This window comes from Jaculus jaculus, chromosome X (assembly GCF_020740685.1).
Source record: "Jaculus jaculus isolate mJacJac1 chromosome X, mJacJac1.mat.Y.cur, whole genome shotgun sequence".
NCBI classification, from domain to species: Eukaryota; Metazoa; Chordata; class Mammalia; order Rodentia; family Dipodidae; genus Jaculus; species Jaculus jaculus.
The window spans coordinates 52,525,323-52,543,133 of NC_059125.1; the positions used below are offsets into that span (position 1 = coordinate 52,525,323).

General features: G+C 39.4%; 1 protein-coding gene across 3 annotated transcripts in view; it reads right to left on the reverse strand.

The window, feature by feature from the left end:
• Shroom4 (shroom family member 4) overlaps nucleotides 1–17,811 on the reverse strand; it is a 235,121-nt gene that overhangs the window by 9,771 nt on the left and 207,539 nt on the right. For all 3 annotated transcript variants that reach the window (XM_045140084.1, XM_045140086.1, XM_045140085.1), the window contains 3 exons: nucleotides 7,182–7,985; nucleotides 2,116–2,265; nucleotides 1,116–1,296 (listed from right to left, as the gene is read on the reverse strand). In XM_045140084.1, the coding sequence (XP_044996019.1) occupies nucleotides 1,116–1,296; nucleotides 2,116–2,265; nucleotides 7,182–7,985 (1,135 nt within the window). The remainder of the gene's footprint in view (nucleotides 1–1,115; nucleotides 1,297–2,115; nucleotides 2,266–7,181; nucleotides 7,986–17,811) is intronic.

Genomic DNA, 17,811 nt, shown 5'->3' on the forward strand with positions numbered 1-17,811 from the left:
AATAAATAATAAAGTCTGCCAGCCTGTAATTTGTCCCTATTTTCCTCAGCCAGTCTGTTCTCTCTCCCCAAAAGTTACAGAGAATACAAATTAATGATACTGATGTTGGCTAGAGCTCAGTGGCAGAAAGTCTGATGTACTCTGAACAGTAAGTTTACTACAAGGATTGCTTAGGTCAGAGGAACAACGTGGTAAATTAAAGAAATTCAGTGTCTTAACATCAAGGTTGGGGCCTATCAGTTAGTTTATAATCCTTGGGGAAATTAGTTCCTTCAACTGGTAAAAGCAGGAATAATAATTTCTTTCTTTTTTTTTTTTTAAATTGAGGTCAGGGTCTCGATGTAGCCCAGGATAACCTAGAGCTCACTCTGTAGTCCAGACTGGCTTCAAACTCATAGTGATACTCCTACCTCAGCCTCCCAAGTGCTAGGATTATAGGCTTGAGCTACCACACCTGGTAAAAAGGGGGGGGGATAGTAATACCTACTTTCCGGGGCAGTGTTAAAGCACTAGCCTGGCATATGCAAAGTTTTTGTTCAACCCTTAACACACACACACACACACACACACACACAAAATGAAATCAAGGAAGGAAGGGAGAGAAGGAGGGGAGAAGGAATGAAGGAGGGAAGGAAAGAAGGAAAGAAGGAAGGAAGGAAGGAGGGAAGGGAAGGGAAGACAAGGGAAAGGAAAGGGAAAGAAGGAGAAGGGAAAGGAAAAGAAGGAAAAGGAATAAATGGTGTAACTTAGTTTCAACACATTGTCTGATACATGTAAGGCTCTGAGTTTGGTCTTGAATGCTACAAAACGTTCTACTGTGAGTCTTTCAGATTGAGGATGTAGATCAGTGGCCAAGCATTTCCTTAGCATGTATAATGCCATGAGTTCAATTCCTATCACCACAAAAAAATTATACTTTGTTGGGTTATTCAAAGAATTAGTGAGAGAGAGAGAGAGAGAGAGGGAGAGGGAGAGGGAGAATAAGAACATACAGGATGTTTGATTTACATAATAAAATATAGGAGTGAGAGATATGTTAGAGGCATAGGGGCTGGTTGCCCTGCAGACATATTTAGCTAAATGCTGAAAATATCTAGGATATACCAAAACCTTACCTTCTTATGAGCCAGTTCATGGTCAACTTCCTCCTCACCCAGGCCAATCTCTGCCATATCAGGCTGGTCTTTTAATTTATTCAGCAGCTCAGCCTTGGCCACAGAAATATTGTAATATGCTGAGTAAGAGGTAGGAATTCCTGGGGCTCCTGGAGGAGGTGAAAAGTGCTGAAACTCTTGTCTGTGGAAACAAAGAATGGCCATATGAATACTTCTGATTCCTTAGTTTCTCTACCTATAAAATGTGATCCTGTATTACCAAGAAGTTGTTTAAAAATGGACCAGATGGCACAGCTCAAACAAATAGGTCACATGAAGGCTTTTGAGAAGCCAAGTAAAGAAAAGCAAACTTTAAAAACGTAAAAAGCTATTTCTATGCCCCTGACTTTGATAGCTGGTAAGGCTATTTTAGCGATCACTTGGTTTGGTTGTTAATACACTATTAAAATCCAGAAAAACTAATAGTCTTTCAAAGCTCTTGGCTTCTGATGATAAATGATTCCCCTTGGTTCATGGTCCCTAGGGAGGGGCTAGGTGGCAGAGAATTATCTGGGACCCTAGCAATCGGTGCTTCAGGCCTGTTGCCCTCCCTCTTATCCATGCACAGACTCCCACCCAGCCAAGCTCTATGTAATCTACTTGCTTTGCAAAGGCACCCTGTGGCTTTCCTGAATACTCTCATCTTTTCTTCTTTTCTGATGGCACTCCTGCTTGACATGATCCCTCCACTGCAGTTGTCCCACAACAGAGGTCACCCATGACCTCAGCCATGTTGGAGGCTGGGATCAGCCCCCCTGCCAAGGACTGGCCCATCACATCTCTCATGAGCTCTTCTGACACTGTCTCCTATAAGGCAGCCCTTTAGCCCAAGAAGGGATCACATCTCTCCACTTCTGTTATCATCCCCAATGGTCCCAGCCTCCTTCATGGTTGCAGAATGAAATAGGAGGGGGGAATGGAACTAGTGACACCCAGGATCTTGACAAGCATAGCAGCAGACCCTGTAGTCTTGGGTTCACCAAAGCCTGTGGGGCTGAGGTGTTGCTTCTCCGAGCCCCAGCCCATGAAAGGTAATTTCTCCTCAGGAAAGAAGTAGTTCTGGCTCCATGCTGGCTTGGTTTTGGTCTCTTCTGTCATCGAAGCTTCTGGTCTGGTAGAAGGAAGAAAGGAAAGAAATGCTATGATGTCAGGTTTTAGTAATGGAGGGGTAAATAATTCTACTCAAGGTTTATGCAAGGGGAAAATCCACCCTGATTGACAATATTCTTTTTGCCTACCAACCATTCTAAATCTCTAGCTGTCTGTGTCACTAGCTCTTTGCTAACCTCTAGCTATTTGAAACAGAAAATAGAAGAAACTCATTAGTCATTTTTGCAGCTATTTGCAGCTCTTAGATAAAGGTTAAACATAATGGCTAAAAAGGCTTCATAGCTATTTACTGCTCCATGTTACACTGTTTCCTAATTTATCCCACAAAAGCCTGGGCATGACAGTATTCCTCACCCTTGAAAAATTTATTTTACATGTATGTATTCAACCTCAGAACTGTAATAATATTAATATCCACACAGTATATACATACCATCCCCCAAATTGTCCTAGGATAGATAATATACATGGGTACAGGACATGTCCATGTACACACACATACAACTGTAGGTGTAAAATAGCCACTTTACAGATGAGAAACACGAGGCACCAAGAGTTAAAGTGATATTCCCAAGGTCACCAGCCAGTAAATTTCAAACCTATGATTTCTAACTGGGCAAACTGACTCCACAACCTGTGTTCTGAGCTATCATATTATGTGATACTACAAAGGGGCCACTTGATATCCTACAAACTCCTATGTGTAAGAAACTGTCTGTATGGTGTATGTTTATGTTAGCAGAAGAGAAGAGAAAATATTCTGTAGGGAATATGAAAGTAAGAACACAGGGAATTCTTATGCATAAGAAAACTTTTAGGGCATGTATTGAAGTTCTGACTCACAAATGGTAAAGAATATAAAGGATATGTTACATGGAAATTAAGTTCCTCAGCAGTCATAGCTTTAGGGTTCTTTCCCTCATTGGCCCCATGAACAGAAAAGGGAGATTATAGGAGATCTACAAGAATGTAATCTTGGGCTGGAGAGATGGCTTAGCATTTAAGGCACTTGCCTGTGAAGCCTAAGGACTCATGTTTGACTCCTTAGGTCCCACATAAGCCAGATGCACAATGACTCAAATGCACAATGTCACACATGCACACAAAGGGGCACACACATCTGGAGTTCTACTGCAGTGGCTGGAAGCCCTAGCATGCCAATTCTCTCTCTCTCTCTCTCTCACACACACACTTACTCACTATCGCATAAAAAAAGAATGTAATCTCTGTATTTGAACAGAACTATCAAAGCAAAGATTAGAAGTCCTTCCTCAGAGCACTGAGAGGAAGTTCTCAGAATCTATAAAGCAAGCTCAGCCTACATGGGAATCAGAGTTATTAGACTTGGTCAAATTTGTTAGTTCTAATGGCTTTCTTTTACGTCTATTCCAGAATTTAAAATGAATAATACATGGATTGTAGAGATACTTTGGTTTACCTTGGATGAAATTTGGATGTCTTTGTTTGTATTTTAGAGTAAAAACATTACATGTCTCCTTGCGCTAATATTATTCTCCCTTAAAAATCACCATTTTGGGCTGGAGAGATGGCTTAGCGGTTAAGCGCTTGCCTGTGAAGCCTAAGGACCCCGGTTCGAGGCTCGGTTCCCCAGGTCCCACGTTAGCCAGATGCACAAGGGGGCGCATGTGTCTGGAGTTCGTTTGCAGAGGCTGGAAGCCCTGGAGCACCCATTCTCTCTCTCTCCCTCTATCTGTCTTTCTCTCTGTGTCTGTCGCTCTCAAATAAATAAATAAAAAATGAACAAAACAATATTTAAAAAAAAATCACCATTTTTTTGTTTTGTTTTGTTTAGGATTCTGTGCTCTTCTAGAGCCTGGAATGAAATCTTCAGGATCCCAGAAGTCCTGACATAATGCTGTAGGCATAGTTAGACAGAAGTCCTGGGTTCTGGTTACTTGTGGTCTTATGATAAAGTTATATTAGTTCCCTGGGCTTTACTTTTTTTTTCCTCTAAAAATGGAGGGGAACAACTGCAACTATTTCATATGGTTGTTAAATAGAATAAATCAATTATATAGATGGTCTTTAACTTAATGTGGGGTTATGTACCAATAATCCCATTTTAAAGTGAACATATCATAAATTGAAAATGCATGCAACATACCTATCTGCCAAGCCTCTCAGTTTAGCAACACAGCACATCGTAAAGCATCTAGTGTCTCCCCTCATGATCATGGTGCTGACTGGGAGCTGCTGACACTGCCTGGCATCTTGAAAGTGTATTGTACTGCCTCTCCCTACAACCTCAGGAGAAATTCAAAATCCAAAATATAAAGTATGCTTTCTCCTGGACGTATGTGATTTTAAACCATCATGAACAAAAAAAGGAAGTAGAATCATTATCATAAATCAGGAAATGTGTGTGCATGACAGTGCTTAAAGATTCCAGGCACAGCTGGGCGTGGTGGCACAAACTTTTAGTGCCAGCACTCAGGAGGCAGAGGAAGAAGGATCACCATGAGTTCGAGGCCACCCTGAGACTACATAGTGAATTCCAGGTCAGCCTGGCCTAGAGCGAGACCTTACCTCAAAAAAAAAAAAAAAATTCTGGACACATAATAGGCAAAAAAGTCAGCTATATTGGGGATGGTGTTGTTTCTTAAACCTCCATCAGTCAAAGAAGTATCTATAATTGCTTTTTTGTAGCTAGAAGCCAAGGTTGTATGCAAATCAATGTTTCCCAAAGATCTCTGGAGTGGGTTATAATAAAATGTCTAGTAATAGCATTTTTTTTCTCATCAGGTCAGGCATATTACCTGCATTTTCAATTTATGATACTTACAATAGGTGCCAGGATGATGGAGGCATATAAAAGAAGAAGGTCCAGGGCTGAAGAGATGGCTTAGTGGTTAAACGCTTGCCTGTGAAGCCTAAGGACCCCGGTTCGAGGCTTGATTCCCCCAGAACCCATGTTAGCCAGAGGCACAAGGCGGTGCACGTGTCTGCAGTGTTTTTTGCAGGGGCTGGAGGCCCTGGCACTCCATTATCTCGCTATATATATCTGCCTCTTTCTCTGTCTGTCTGTCACTCTCAAATAAATAAATAAAAATAAACAAAAAAAGAAGAAGGTCCAGGGTCTGTCCCTGCTACCTTTGGTACACACTTCCATACAGGTAAGAAGGTCTCCTAGAATTTTGGCCTTCTTCAAGAACAGCCTCTCTCGGAGAGGCTGCTGAAGAGGCAAAGCAAGCCTTGATCTCAGACAGATCTGGCCTTGAAGCTTTGCTGGGGTACTGAATTAGTTAGTCCCTTGTTCTGCTAAACTTCAGCTACTTCATCTGTTAAATGGAGATAATACTGGCCAACAGGGCCACTGGAAGTAGAAACTGAAGTAATAGACATAAAATAACTAGCAGTGTCTGGCACATAGTAAATGTTAAAAAATAGTTGTTTATTTTGTCTTCTGAAGTATTCATTCAGCGCCTACTATGTGCTAGGTCACCTTCCATTCTCCTAGTTGTGATATATAGCAATCACTGTACAGTTACTTTCTGAAAAAAAAAAAATCCAATTGCAACAAGACAGACGGCTTGAGAAGCAGCTACATGGGATCTGAAAAGAGCTTTTTCCACAAGTTCCTAGAGGCCAGGATCTAGAAAGGCTATGCTGTAGCACCTCAGAAAACTGCTCGATCAGCTCCAGATAACCAAGTAACAAGATGTGCCTGCAACATCACCAAGACAAAAATACTGCTAATAGCAACTCCTCCCAGGCAAGATTCTACTACAAAGGGATTTACAGAAAGCACTTAGGAGACACATACCCACAGATGAGCTCTCTGAAGGAGTGCAGGCAGAGCTGAGAGCCAAAGCACTGAGCAATCGAGGTCCTAGAGCTTTAGTTTGGAAGCCAAAAGTACAAGCAGGCACTGTGATACACAGATGAGCACCACACAGTGGACAGACAGCAGCACTCCATACTCCTGCTTTGACCTACCTGCCCAAGCAGTTTACCCTGCCAACTGCCGCCTCCTGCTGCCAAACAAATACAAAGAAAAAGAGAAACAAGGGGATGGAGGTGGAACAGATGAACAGTGCCTTTAGCAATTATAAGGAATAGTCAGAGCATGTGTGCCCTGCCCCAGGAGCACCTTTGATACTGGGGTTGGCCTAAAAGTTTAAAGGACATAGCAAAAAGAAGAAAAGATACTGTTTTAGGTTGATGGGAAAGGTCCAGTACAGGCAAGAAAGGTTTAATGTTTTGAGGATCAAGGGCCAGATAGTGATCTTAAAGAAACTTTGAGAAGTAATAGCACATTTTAATAATGATATTTAAGTATAAAAAGATAATGTCTCCATTTACAGAATACCTACTATGTACTAGGCATGTATCTAAATCTTTCACACACATTATCTTTTTTTTTTTTCCTTTTTTTGGTCTTTAGAGGTAGGGTATCACTCTAGCTCAGGCTGACCTGGAATTCACTATATAGTCTCAGGGTGGCCTCGAACTTACAGCGATCTTCCTACCTCTGCCTTCAGAGTGCCTGGCTCAAGGAGGGAAGAGGAAAGGAGAGACAGGGAGGGAGAGAGAGGGAGAGAGGGAGTGAATTATTGAGTGTAGGGCCTCTAGCCACTGTAAATGAACTCTGAATGCATGCACTACTTTTTGTATGTGGCTTTATGTGGATACTGGGGAATCAAACCCAGGTTGTTAGGCATTGCAGGCAAGCACCTTAACTACTGAGCCATCTCTCCAGCTCCATCACACATTGTTTTAATAGTCACAACCAGGTGTAGTGGAACATGTATCATCTGGCTAATTTTCCAGTTAGGAAAACTGAGGCTGGAAGTAGTTTAATTGACCAGCTCCAGGTCAGACAGTTAGCAAATTGTAGAGATGAAATTCAAGTTCATGATGCCCATCTTCTGAGACCCGTCTTTCACAAACACTTACTTGGGGGACTCAGTAGCTTCCTTCTCTGTGGTCCTCCACAGCCCACGAGTTCCATAGCAAGGAGGCTGAACCTGCTCAGGTTGGGATCCTCGGTGGCCCCTTATAGGAGGCAGGAATTCACTGGTATGCAAAGCAAAGGACTCTTGCTCTGGGAGGCTTTGTGAGCCCTGACTTGATACCTCCGAGTGACCCTGCCTCAGGGTTTGTGGCTGCTCCAGGCTCTCCTCAGGATTGGGGGCACAGGAAACAATGGTTTCTGAACTAAAATACTGAGGTGGTCGCTCCTCCTCTTCTCCTCCTTCCTCCACTTCCTCCTCTTCTTCCTCTTGGTGCTGCTGTTGCTGCTGTTGCTGTTGCTGTTGCTGCTGCTGCTGCTGCTGCTGCTGCTGCTGCTGCTGCTGCTGTTGGGCTGCACGGAAGAGTCTATATTTTTCCCAGTTGGGAGGAGGAGGGCGAGGAGGAGGAAAGGCCTTCTTCCGGGCCCCAAGAAGATCTGACTGAGTCTCATCACTTTTAGTGAAAAGGTCCCTTCTATGCTGTCCCCAGGCCCGAGTGCTCTGAGGCTCTAGGCTGATGTGACTCTCTGAAAAGGCTCGGCTACGCAGTGGACGAGACATGGAGGCAAGGGAACTCGCATCGTCATAAACTGAAGATTCTTCTGTCTTTTTAAAGGCAAGTTTGAAGTCTCCGAGAAGGTCAAGGGAAGAAATTGCTCGGTGGCTTGACAAGTCCAGTGCTGGGTTCTCAAGGCAAGTATGGAAGGGATTGGTCCACAAAAAGCTGCCTTTAGGATGTGCCATTTCCCTGCAAAACAGCAGATGAGGGTTGACTCAGACAAGTATGTAGTGGACAGGTCTATATTTTGGATGACACCATTTATGTAAAATTTAAAATTGATGTAAGACACTAATTAGTGTAGAAAATGAAATGAACCTAGTAATAACAATATAATAATGACAACTCATACTTTGTAGATACTAAGTGCCAGACATTATCTGAAGTGTTTTCCATGTCTTCATTTATGTAATCTTCACAATAAAACTAGGAAGTGGCTATTACAGTTCAGATTTTACAAGTTGGGAAACTGAGACAGAGATAGGCTAAGTAACTTACCTGGGGACAGAAAGCTCATAAGTGCTAGAGCTATAAATCTCCAAAGTCTACACATGTACACACTCCTCCAGTCTGTATATAACACTCAGACTGGATATGCTGTTCTGGTGTTTACAAGACTGATTATATCTATCTGTTCATTTCCCTTTTTATTATGACAAATTTCTATTGTTTAAAAAAGTACAGAGGGGCTGGAGAAATGGCTTAGCAGTTAAGGCACCTGCCCGTGAAACCTAAGGACCCAGGCTCAATTCCCCAGTACTCACATAAGCAAATGCACAAGGTGGCAAATGTGACTAGAGTTTGTTTTCAATGGCTAGAGGCCCTGGTGTGCTCATTCTCTCTCTCTTTCTTTCCCCCTCTTTCTCTCTTTCCCTCTCTCAAATAAATAAAAAAAAATTAAAAAGTACAGTTAGACACATTCCCACTGGCCATCCAGAATTAGCACATTTGAATACTTTACTACCTAAGGTTCATGAATTTTTCATAAGAAATAATACCTGTTTGTGTCATTTTTCATGTCCATTTCCCTACTGCTTGTCTAAATGCAAACTACATCATGAATGAGATACATACAGTGCCTCTGTTCTTACATTTCTAATAGACAAAAACATCAAGCAAGCCATTCACAAGTATCTGCTACTGTGGATTTAAAATATTTTATTCTGATATATGATAATTAGAAATGTTAACAGGAATCATTATAGATTTTTGTGAAAATTAAGTTAAAACAAGGCAGAGTATTAAAGAGTAACCTGCTACAGAAGAATTGAAGCATGATAAAAAAGGGATTAAAGATATTGTAAAATAATTGTAATTAGAAGTAGGCTATTGAACAACAGAACAAAATAAAAAACCCAGAAACAAAACAGACTATCTATAAAAACATAAATATGTATTTGTATAAAATAAGAAGATAAAGATTATATAGTAAGTATTTTTGAGATAACTGCAGATATCCATGCCATTTGGAGTTACATTAATTATATAACAGAATAAGTACATGATTAAGAGTTAAGGAGATATATATATATATATATATATATATATATATATATATATATATCCACACACATATATATTTAATATACTATATGTATGTTATATGCCTATAAATATTATATGTATAGATGTATATTATGAGGAATCTGAAACATTTTAAACATGATAACATAATTTTTTAAATTATTGAAGAAAATTTCCAAAGAAAAAGTCCAAGTTTATGAATATGTATAAAATGTCAAACGTGTACTTAATAAGAGCTATCAAAGTTAAATGACATCTCATCAGCTAAGTGTAAAGAGGTAAGCCATCTAAGCCTCAGATCCAGAGGTTCAACTGGATCACCAGGCAGAATATTCATTTAATGATCAGTATGAAGACTGGGAATATTTCTTTAAAATTATAATATACATAGTACTAGCCAAGCTCAGAGTGAATGGAAAGCGAATGTCCTTCTCTCATGTCCACCTCCCACACTAGCTAAGTCCTTACTCACGTGGATCAGAAATTTATAGCAAGATACCTCTATTCTCTTCATTAGGGCCTTAGCCTACCTGAAGAACCCTTGTGCACAAATTGTCCAACTTGGCCTATTACCTCAAGGAAAACATATAAACAGAAAGTAGTGAGTAGAAAGTTAAAGGAAGACAAATAAATACCAGGCACAGACTTCCTTCCTGATTACAGATGACTTATCCTCAGTTGTACTTATTCTACTGTATATGCATCCCTGAAACACATACTATGTCACAAAACTAGTTTAACTTGTTAGTTTTGCATTCTTCTCTCTAAAATGTAAGCTCCAAGAGAGCAGGGTTTTTGTCTGTTTTACTTTCCTGGTCTTCAGGGCTCAGTAAGTAGTAGGTGTTCAATAAAAATGTTTGATAAATGAATTAATGTCAACATTTTAAAAAACAAGTTATGACACTCATACTATTAAAAAAGTTGAATTAAAGGCAAAACCAGTAAGTAAAACAAAGAAGTAGAATACATAATGAAGATTATCCTGAATTTTCCCCCCTTTTCCCCTCTCTCTTTTTCTTTCTCCTTCCCTCCTCATTGTGGACCAAAGGGAAAAAAAAGAAGGGGATGCTGGAGAGATGACTTAGCAGTTAAAGCATTTGCCTACAAAGCCAAAGAACCTTGGTTTGATTCCTCAGATGCATAGGCTGGTGTATGTATCTAGTGTTTGTTTGCAATAGCTGAAGGCCTTGGCATGCCCATTCTTTCTGTCTCTAATAAATAAATAAACATTTAATTAAAAAAACTCATAGCCAGATGTGGTGGTGCACGCTTTTAATCCCAGCACTTGGGAGGCAGAGGTAGGAGGATCGCCATGAGTTCAATGCCACCCTGAGACTACAGAGTGAATTCCAGGTCAGTCTGGGCTAGAGTGAGACCCCTCCTCAAACCACCTCCTGAAAAATCAGAAAGTAGGGAATATGCTTGGCTAAAGCAGTAGTCTAAGGAAAAATTTCAGGCTTAAGTACTTATGTTAAGAGATAAGAACAAATCAAAATAGGTAAATTGCTGGGCATGGTGGTGCACACCTTTAATCCCAGCACTTGGGAGGCAGAGGTAGGAGGATCACTGTGAGTTCGAGGCCACCCTGAGATTACATAGTGAATTCCACGTCAGCCTGGGCGAGAGTGAAAGAACCTGCCTTGACAAACCAAAAATAAATGAATAAAATAAAATAGGTGAATTAATAAAATGAATACAATAAGGGGCTGGAGAGATGGCTTAGCGGTTAAGCGCTTGCCTGTGAAGCCTAAGGACCCCGGTTCGAGGCTCGGTTCCCCAGGTCCCACGTTAGCCATATGCACAAGGGGGCGCACGCGTCTGGAGTTCGTTTGCAGAGGCTGGAAGCCCTGGCGCGCCCATTCTCTCTCTCTCCCTCTATCTGTCTTTCTCTCTGTGTCTGTCGCTCTCAAATAAATAAATAAATAATTAAAAAAAATAAATACAATAAGAAAGCAATCTAAAAGTTAACCTAAACAGAAAAATATTAAAATATAGCAGCTTATGCATATTTTATCTTAGTTCATTCTCTTCATATTTTTTCAAAAGCCTTTTTCACAAGATTTCCTTTAAAAGTTATGTTTTGTTAAAAAATATTGACAGAAACAAATACAGTATCAAATATGTAACAGAACTAATAATAAAAACCAAAGCTAGTCTTAAAAATACAAAAAACATACTATGTTACAGATGGAGAAATAACTACAATGACAGAGTAAATACACAAGAGGATACTTTTTAGCATAAATATAAATTTGAAAACTTAGAACAGTTTTCTAAGCAAATATAAATTACATAAATGGGTGAGAGAAGGGACTACCCAATAGTTATCATAGAAAAAATAATGACAGATTAAACCAAATTACTGCACCTTCACATAGCCTTAGGTTGTACTATCAACTTTCAAGGAACATTAAACATTAATTTTTTTATACTTTCTAGACTCTAAAATATTAGAGAAGAAAGATCCCTGCCTAATATTGATTCTAAGTGGTAACAACTTGGAAATAAACAAAAGAAAGCTAAAGACCAAGTTCATCTAAGAATATTGATGCAAAAATTTAAGAACAATACTGGCAATGTGAACCTGATGCACCATAAATAAGCAGATTCATCTTAGAAGTAAAATATTGGCTTAGTTTTCACATAGTTGGCAATACTAATAAATCAAAGGATAAATTCCATAAGACAATTTTCCTAATTCTAAAAATATATTTAATCACAATTCTAAAACACTTCCATATTTTTTAAAAATGCAACTAGCATGGAAATATGGTTGTTTCTGTAAAATCATCATTACTATCATACATTTTTAATTTTAATGCAGTACTAAGGACTTATATCCAGGACCTGTATATTCTAGGCAAGTGTTTGCCAATGAGTCCAGCATCATATTTTTTTTTAAAGTCAACATTCTGTTTAGTGGCAAAACATTGGAGACATTCCTATGAAAACTGAGAACAAGGCCAAACTGCCTACTTTCCTTGCTAGCATTTAATATTATTTGGAGAAAGTATATATATATATATGTATGTATATGTATATGTATATGTATATGTTTATGTTTATGTATATGTATGTATAATTTGACATGATAAATATGTAAGAAGTAGAAGATAGTATTATAAATAGATAATATTACTTATTGAAAATTCATGAGAAATAACTGCAAACCTAATACCAACAGCAGGAAAATTCAATAAGGTGTCAGGTTGCAACATGAATATATAGAATTCAACAACTTTCCTATGAATGCACCAATCAGAAGGTATAATGCATGGTAGAATCACATTTGGTACAACAAGTAAAAAAGATAAATTGCCTAGGAATAACTCTAAACAAGGAATATTCAGGGCCTACATTCAGAAAACTTTAAAATTCTGTTGAGGGGCATAAAACAAGATGTACATGAATGAAAAGATACACATTTTCATAGCACAGATGACTTGGCATTGTAAAGATGCCAACTCTACCTAAATTAACCACCAATAAACTTAATGCAAACCCAATAAAATTGTCAACAAATGGTATGTTATAACATTATTCTAAATCTCGTATGGGAAAAGTAAAGTGAGAATTGCCAGGAACAGTAGCAGATGAAAAGTGATAAAATAAGACATGTCCATAAAGATATTTATCATAGCTTTGTGTGCAATTACAAGAGCGGAAAAACACTAAATGCTTTTCTATAGTTACTAATTAAGTAAAATAAGAATAACTAAGGGCTGAAGAGGTGGCTTAGGGGTTAAGGAGCTTGCCTATGAAGCCAAAGGACCCAGGTTCTTCCCCAGTACCCACATAAGTCTTATGCACATGGTGGCATTTGCATCTGGAGTTTGTTTGCAGTGGCTAGAGGCCATGGCATGCCCATTCTCTCTGTCTGCCTCTTTCTCCTTCTCTCAAATAAATGAATAAAAATAAAATATTTAAAATAGCCAAATATGAATGATATAGAGCTATTCAGTTAATGTAGATCTGGATGTGACCTATAGAAAAATCACCAAACTAAAAAAAGATATAGAATAGAAAAATGTGTAAACATATTTATATACATTAATTTTCTGGAAATACACACAAGGACGTGCTAAAATTTTCTGTACAACGTTGTACTGATGAAGTTCTTCTAGCTAGTGTGTGAGAGCACATGTGCTTACATCAAATACTATTTTTTTCAGTTAAATGAGATCAAAGTACCTAATATACTTGAAATAAATCTTCTGCATGAAACTCATCTCTATGTACAATAAATATATGTCAATAAAAAGAAACATAGAAATCCCCAAAATTAGTAATATTCAGGGATAAAATAAAACATAAATCTGATTATATATTTCCCTGCATAAATCTATATTATTCATAAAATACAGACCCCTTTTATGGTTTTATAATGTCCTTGAAGATTCTACCATTCCTATACCTCACGCCTTTTGTGCTTTTGAATGTTCTGTTTTTTTAAATATTTTTTTTAACTTATTTGAGAGACAGAGAGGCAGATAGAGAGAGACAGAGCCAGGCATGTTGGTGCACATCTTTAATCCCAGCACGCTGGAAGCAGAGGTAGGAGGATTGCCCTGAGTTCAAGACCACCTTGAGACTACATAGGGAATTCCAGGTCAGCCTGGGGTAGAGTGAAACCTTACCTCGAAAAGCCAAAAGAGAGACAGAGTATATGAATGGGCATGTCAGGGCCTCCAGGCAGTGCAAACAAACTCCAGGTGCATGCGCCACCCTACTCATCTGACTTATATGGGTACTAGAGAATCAAGCCTGAGTCCTTAGACTTTGCAGGCTTGACTTCAAAGCCATCTTTCCAGCCCTCTGGATTTTTTGTATGCTTGTTTGTTTTGGCTTTAGTTTTTGAGGCTGATCTCTGCCCAGCTGAATTCTCTGCTTGTCATGAATTATTTTCTTTCCATTTTGTGAGTATTGGGGTATTGAATTTGGTTGTTAGGCTTTGCACGTAAGCACTTTAACCACTGAACCATCTCTCCAACCCAGTCTGAGGTATTTCTGATTAAGCTTACAACTTCAGACTCCAGCTGTCTGCTGAGGAGGTGTGACTGGGGGTGGATCTTTTAGTCTAGACCTAAGGTATATAAAGAGCGATTTTGAGCTCTGGCTGTTTGTGCTTGTAGGGGCTAACTGTTATCTCTTTGCTATAGATCTGCACAAGTGAACCAGCTTCTTCTGCCATGATGGAACTTCTCCTGGATTCTGTAAGCCTGAAATAAACCCTTTCCTCCCATAAGCTGCTTCTGGGCTGATGTTTTCCCTGTGACAAAACAGGTAACTACAATCACAGGTAAGGTAGACAGTAGCTTCCAACTTCTCTAGAACCTACCTAATTGAGGTGCAGGGGGTAGTTTGTAGGCTGGCTGTGTTTGTAGAAAAAGTATAAAAATGGGATTTTTTTAAGTTGATGCAAGGTCATAGAAATGAGTTCTTTGATCAATGTTATCATACCTTCTCAATTTATTACTGGGCTGATGTCTGATATGGCACTCAAACAGCATTGTATTCCTTCAAATGAGCTCACTGTGTGTCATTGCTATGATCAAGGCTGGTGCCTTTTGGAAGTCTTTCTTAGCTACACTTCCCAAAAGATATGTTGCTTCCATAAGACACCTCTTTCTAGTTGTTATGGTTTGGATATGGAATCCACCCCAAAGGCCCATGTGTTAAGACTTAGTTTCAAGCTTAGTGCTTCAGATAGGTGAAAACTTGTAGAGGTAGGGCTTACTAAGAAAACATATGTCATTGGACATGTGCCCTCAGAGGAAACTATGGGATGCTCATCTTTTGCTTTTACACCCAAGATGAAATGAACAGCCCTCCTACATCATGTGTCCCCACCATGATATACTGTGCCACCAAAGGTCCAAAGCAATGGGGTTAATTGATACTAGACTAAAACTTTCAAAATTATGAGTCAAAATAAAGCCTCATACATTTTCTAATGTTTGTTACCTAAATCCTGAGGATTGGATCATTATTAACAATAACACTGGGACCTTTGTGGTTCTCTTTTCCTCCACTTCAGAGTATAAGTCATCTTCCCACTGTAGTTAGGCTTTTAAAATGTGATGATATTCCTTCTTCAAACTAAGATCCAAACACTTGCCCTGGTGGGCCCATACTTACTCACTCTCTCTCTCTCTCTCTCTGCCTGTCTGTTTCATAAATAAATAAATAAATAAATAAATAAATGTTATTTTCTAAAGAAATTAGGCTGGGCATAGTGGTGCACCATGGGGGGCAGAGGTAGGAGGATCACAGTGAGTTCGAGGCTACCCTGAGATTACATAGTGAATTCCAGTTCACCCTGGGCTAGTGAGACGCTAACTTGCAAACCAAAAATAGAAAAAGAAAGAAAGACAGACAGACAAACAGACAGACATTAGTACATATAAGAAACATGTTGAAGGTCCAAATTCAGATCCATCTTTATGAAAATGGTGCATGAGCCAAAAGTTGAAAACTCCTGGTCTTGGACAGAAGTCCTTAGTCAATGTGACTCCTATTTTGAATTACCTGGGAAGTTGTTTAAAATGTAAACACCTGGTCCCCATCCAAAAAACTGGGATTTCAAATCTTTGTCATAGGCCTTAGAAATCTGAATTTTAAATAACTGACTAAAAATATTTTAAGAAAGTAGTTCAGGGACCATGTAACATAAACAAATGTCCATAGTAAAAGGGTGTAAGGGTTGTTGTTTGGCCACACAGCCATTTGTTCCAATTAGGCTGGTTTCCAAGCTATTAATCCTGTCTCCACTCTTCACTACACATACTGAGTTGCTCATTCTTACCTTCTGTCCCTGCATCTCTCCCCATTTTCTACCTTTCTTTTTGCATTAGATCATATGAAATGCAGCAGTATCTTCCAAAGTGTCCCATTTCAACACTTTTTTTCTTCAGGTACTAGTGCCAGGAAGACCAAAGCTGTATGTGGCTTTGTTCCCTTTTGATCTGGCCATATTATAAGATATTGATATATTGATTATAAGATAATGTTTGGTGAGAATCTATTGAAGCAATGTCTTATCCATATATTGGCTGAGATAACATGATTAAGGGTGGCTCTTTCCATTTCTAGATTCACTCCTGTTTCTGCCACTCTGATGTAAGTGGCTCTTCAATATTCAGGATGGTTCTAAACAGGCCAAGTCAATTGGAAGCTCTGTTCACAAGGAAATGGAATCAACCTAGATATTCAGTTCATTACTTGATAATGAAAATGTGATACACATACACAATGGAACTTTACTCTGCTGTAAATAAAAGTGAAGCCATGAAATCTTCAGGAAAATGAATAGATGCGGAAAATATAGACTAACTGAGGTAACTCAGGTCCAGGAAGACAAAATTCACATGTTCTAGATCCTAACTTCTGTCTAAGTATGTGTGTGTATATATGAGAGAGAGAGAGAGGGATGTGATTGTGAGTATAGGTTATGAATCTAGATAGAAGAGCACAAGAGGGGGACAAGAAGTGTTTAGAAAAGAGGGGAGAACAAAAAGATACATGTATGAACACAGAAAGTAGGCTACATTGGGGGAGGGCACAGGAGTGAAGGGATGGAGTGGAAAGTCACTTCATGCATGTATTTCAATTAATCTTCATGACAACACATGGAACTAGGCACTATAGCCCAGTTTATAGATGGAAACCCCGAGGCTTAGAAAGGACAAATATTTTGTCTGGCAAGTAAGAAGGCACAGTGTCCAGCCTGGAATTTGCCTTGTCTGGCTCTGAGGGACAGTCCCAACACAGGTAGACCAGAATAAAAGGGACTTGCAATACACCTGTCTCCAGGTATCTATGAGGACTTTACTTCCTCACTGAAGAAAGGAGAGAAAACATGTTAACTAAATTAAGAGGAAAGGGCTTTGTTGATACCAGCAAAGAGACTACATCTCAAAAACAAAAGCAAATTTCCTGCCAAGGCTTGGGCTGTTCTCTTTTCCTCTTGGCACAGGTTGCCTTTTCTCCTGACAAATACATTTTCCCCTTTGTTAAAAGATTTGAGGGGGCTTAATTAAAAATAAAGACCATTACTGGCAGAAACAAAAAAAATTTTCTCCTGCCTCTTCCTCATCCCTTTTGAAGTTTTCTTGCTTGGAAGTTTTATTTTTAAGCTCACCACAATAGCTTGGCATTCCAGGATCCCAGTAGTGAGCACACAGGTCCAATCCCTCTCCCCCTTCCCTTCCCTCAGCAGCCAAAAGATAAGACTGCTCCAAAAGAAACAACCACTCCCAGGTTATTGCTGAAGGAAATACTTGCAAGATCCAGGAAGTGAGACACCAGGAGGAAGGAGGACCCAGAGAGCTTGATGCTGTTGTTGCTCCTTGCTCTCGACTCCCAGTAAAGAACAGTAAACCCAGCAACAGCAAATGCAAGTGGCAGGACTCATCCTGATCCTTCTCCAGTCCCCAAGAGCTCTTGTTTTGTTGGAGCTGTACTGGTAAAGTTTAGTTCATTCCCCACCCCC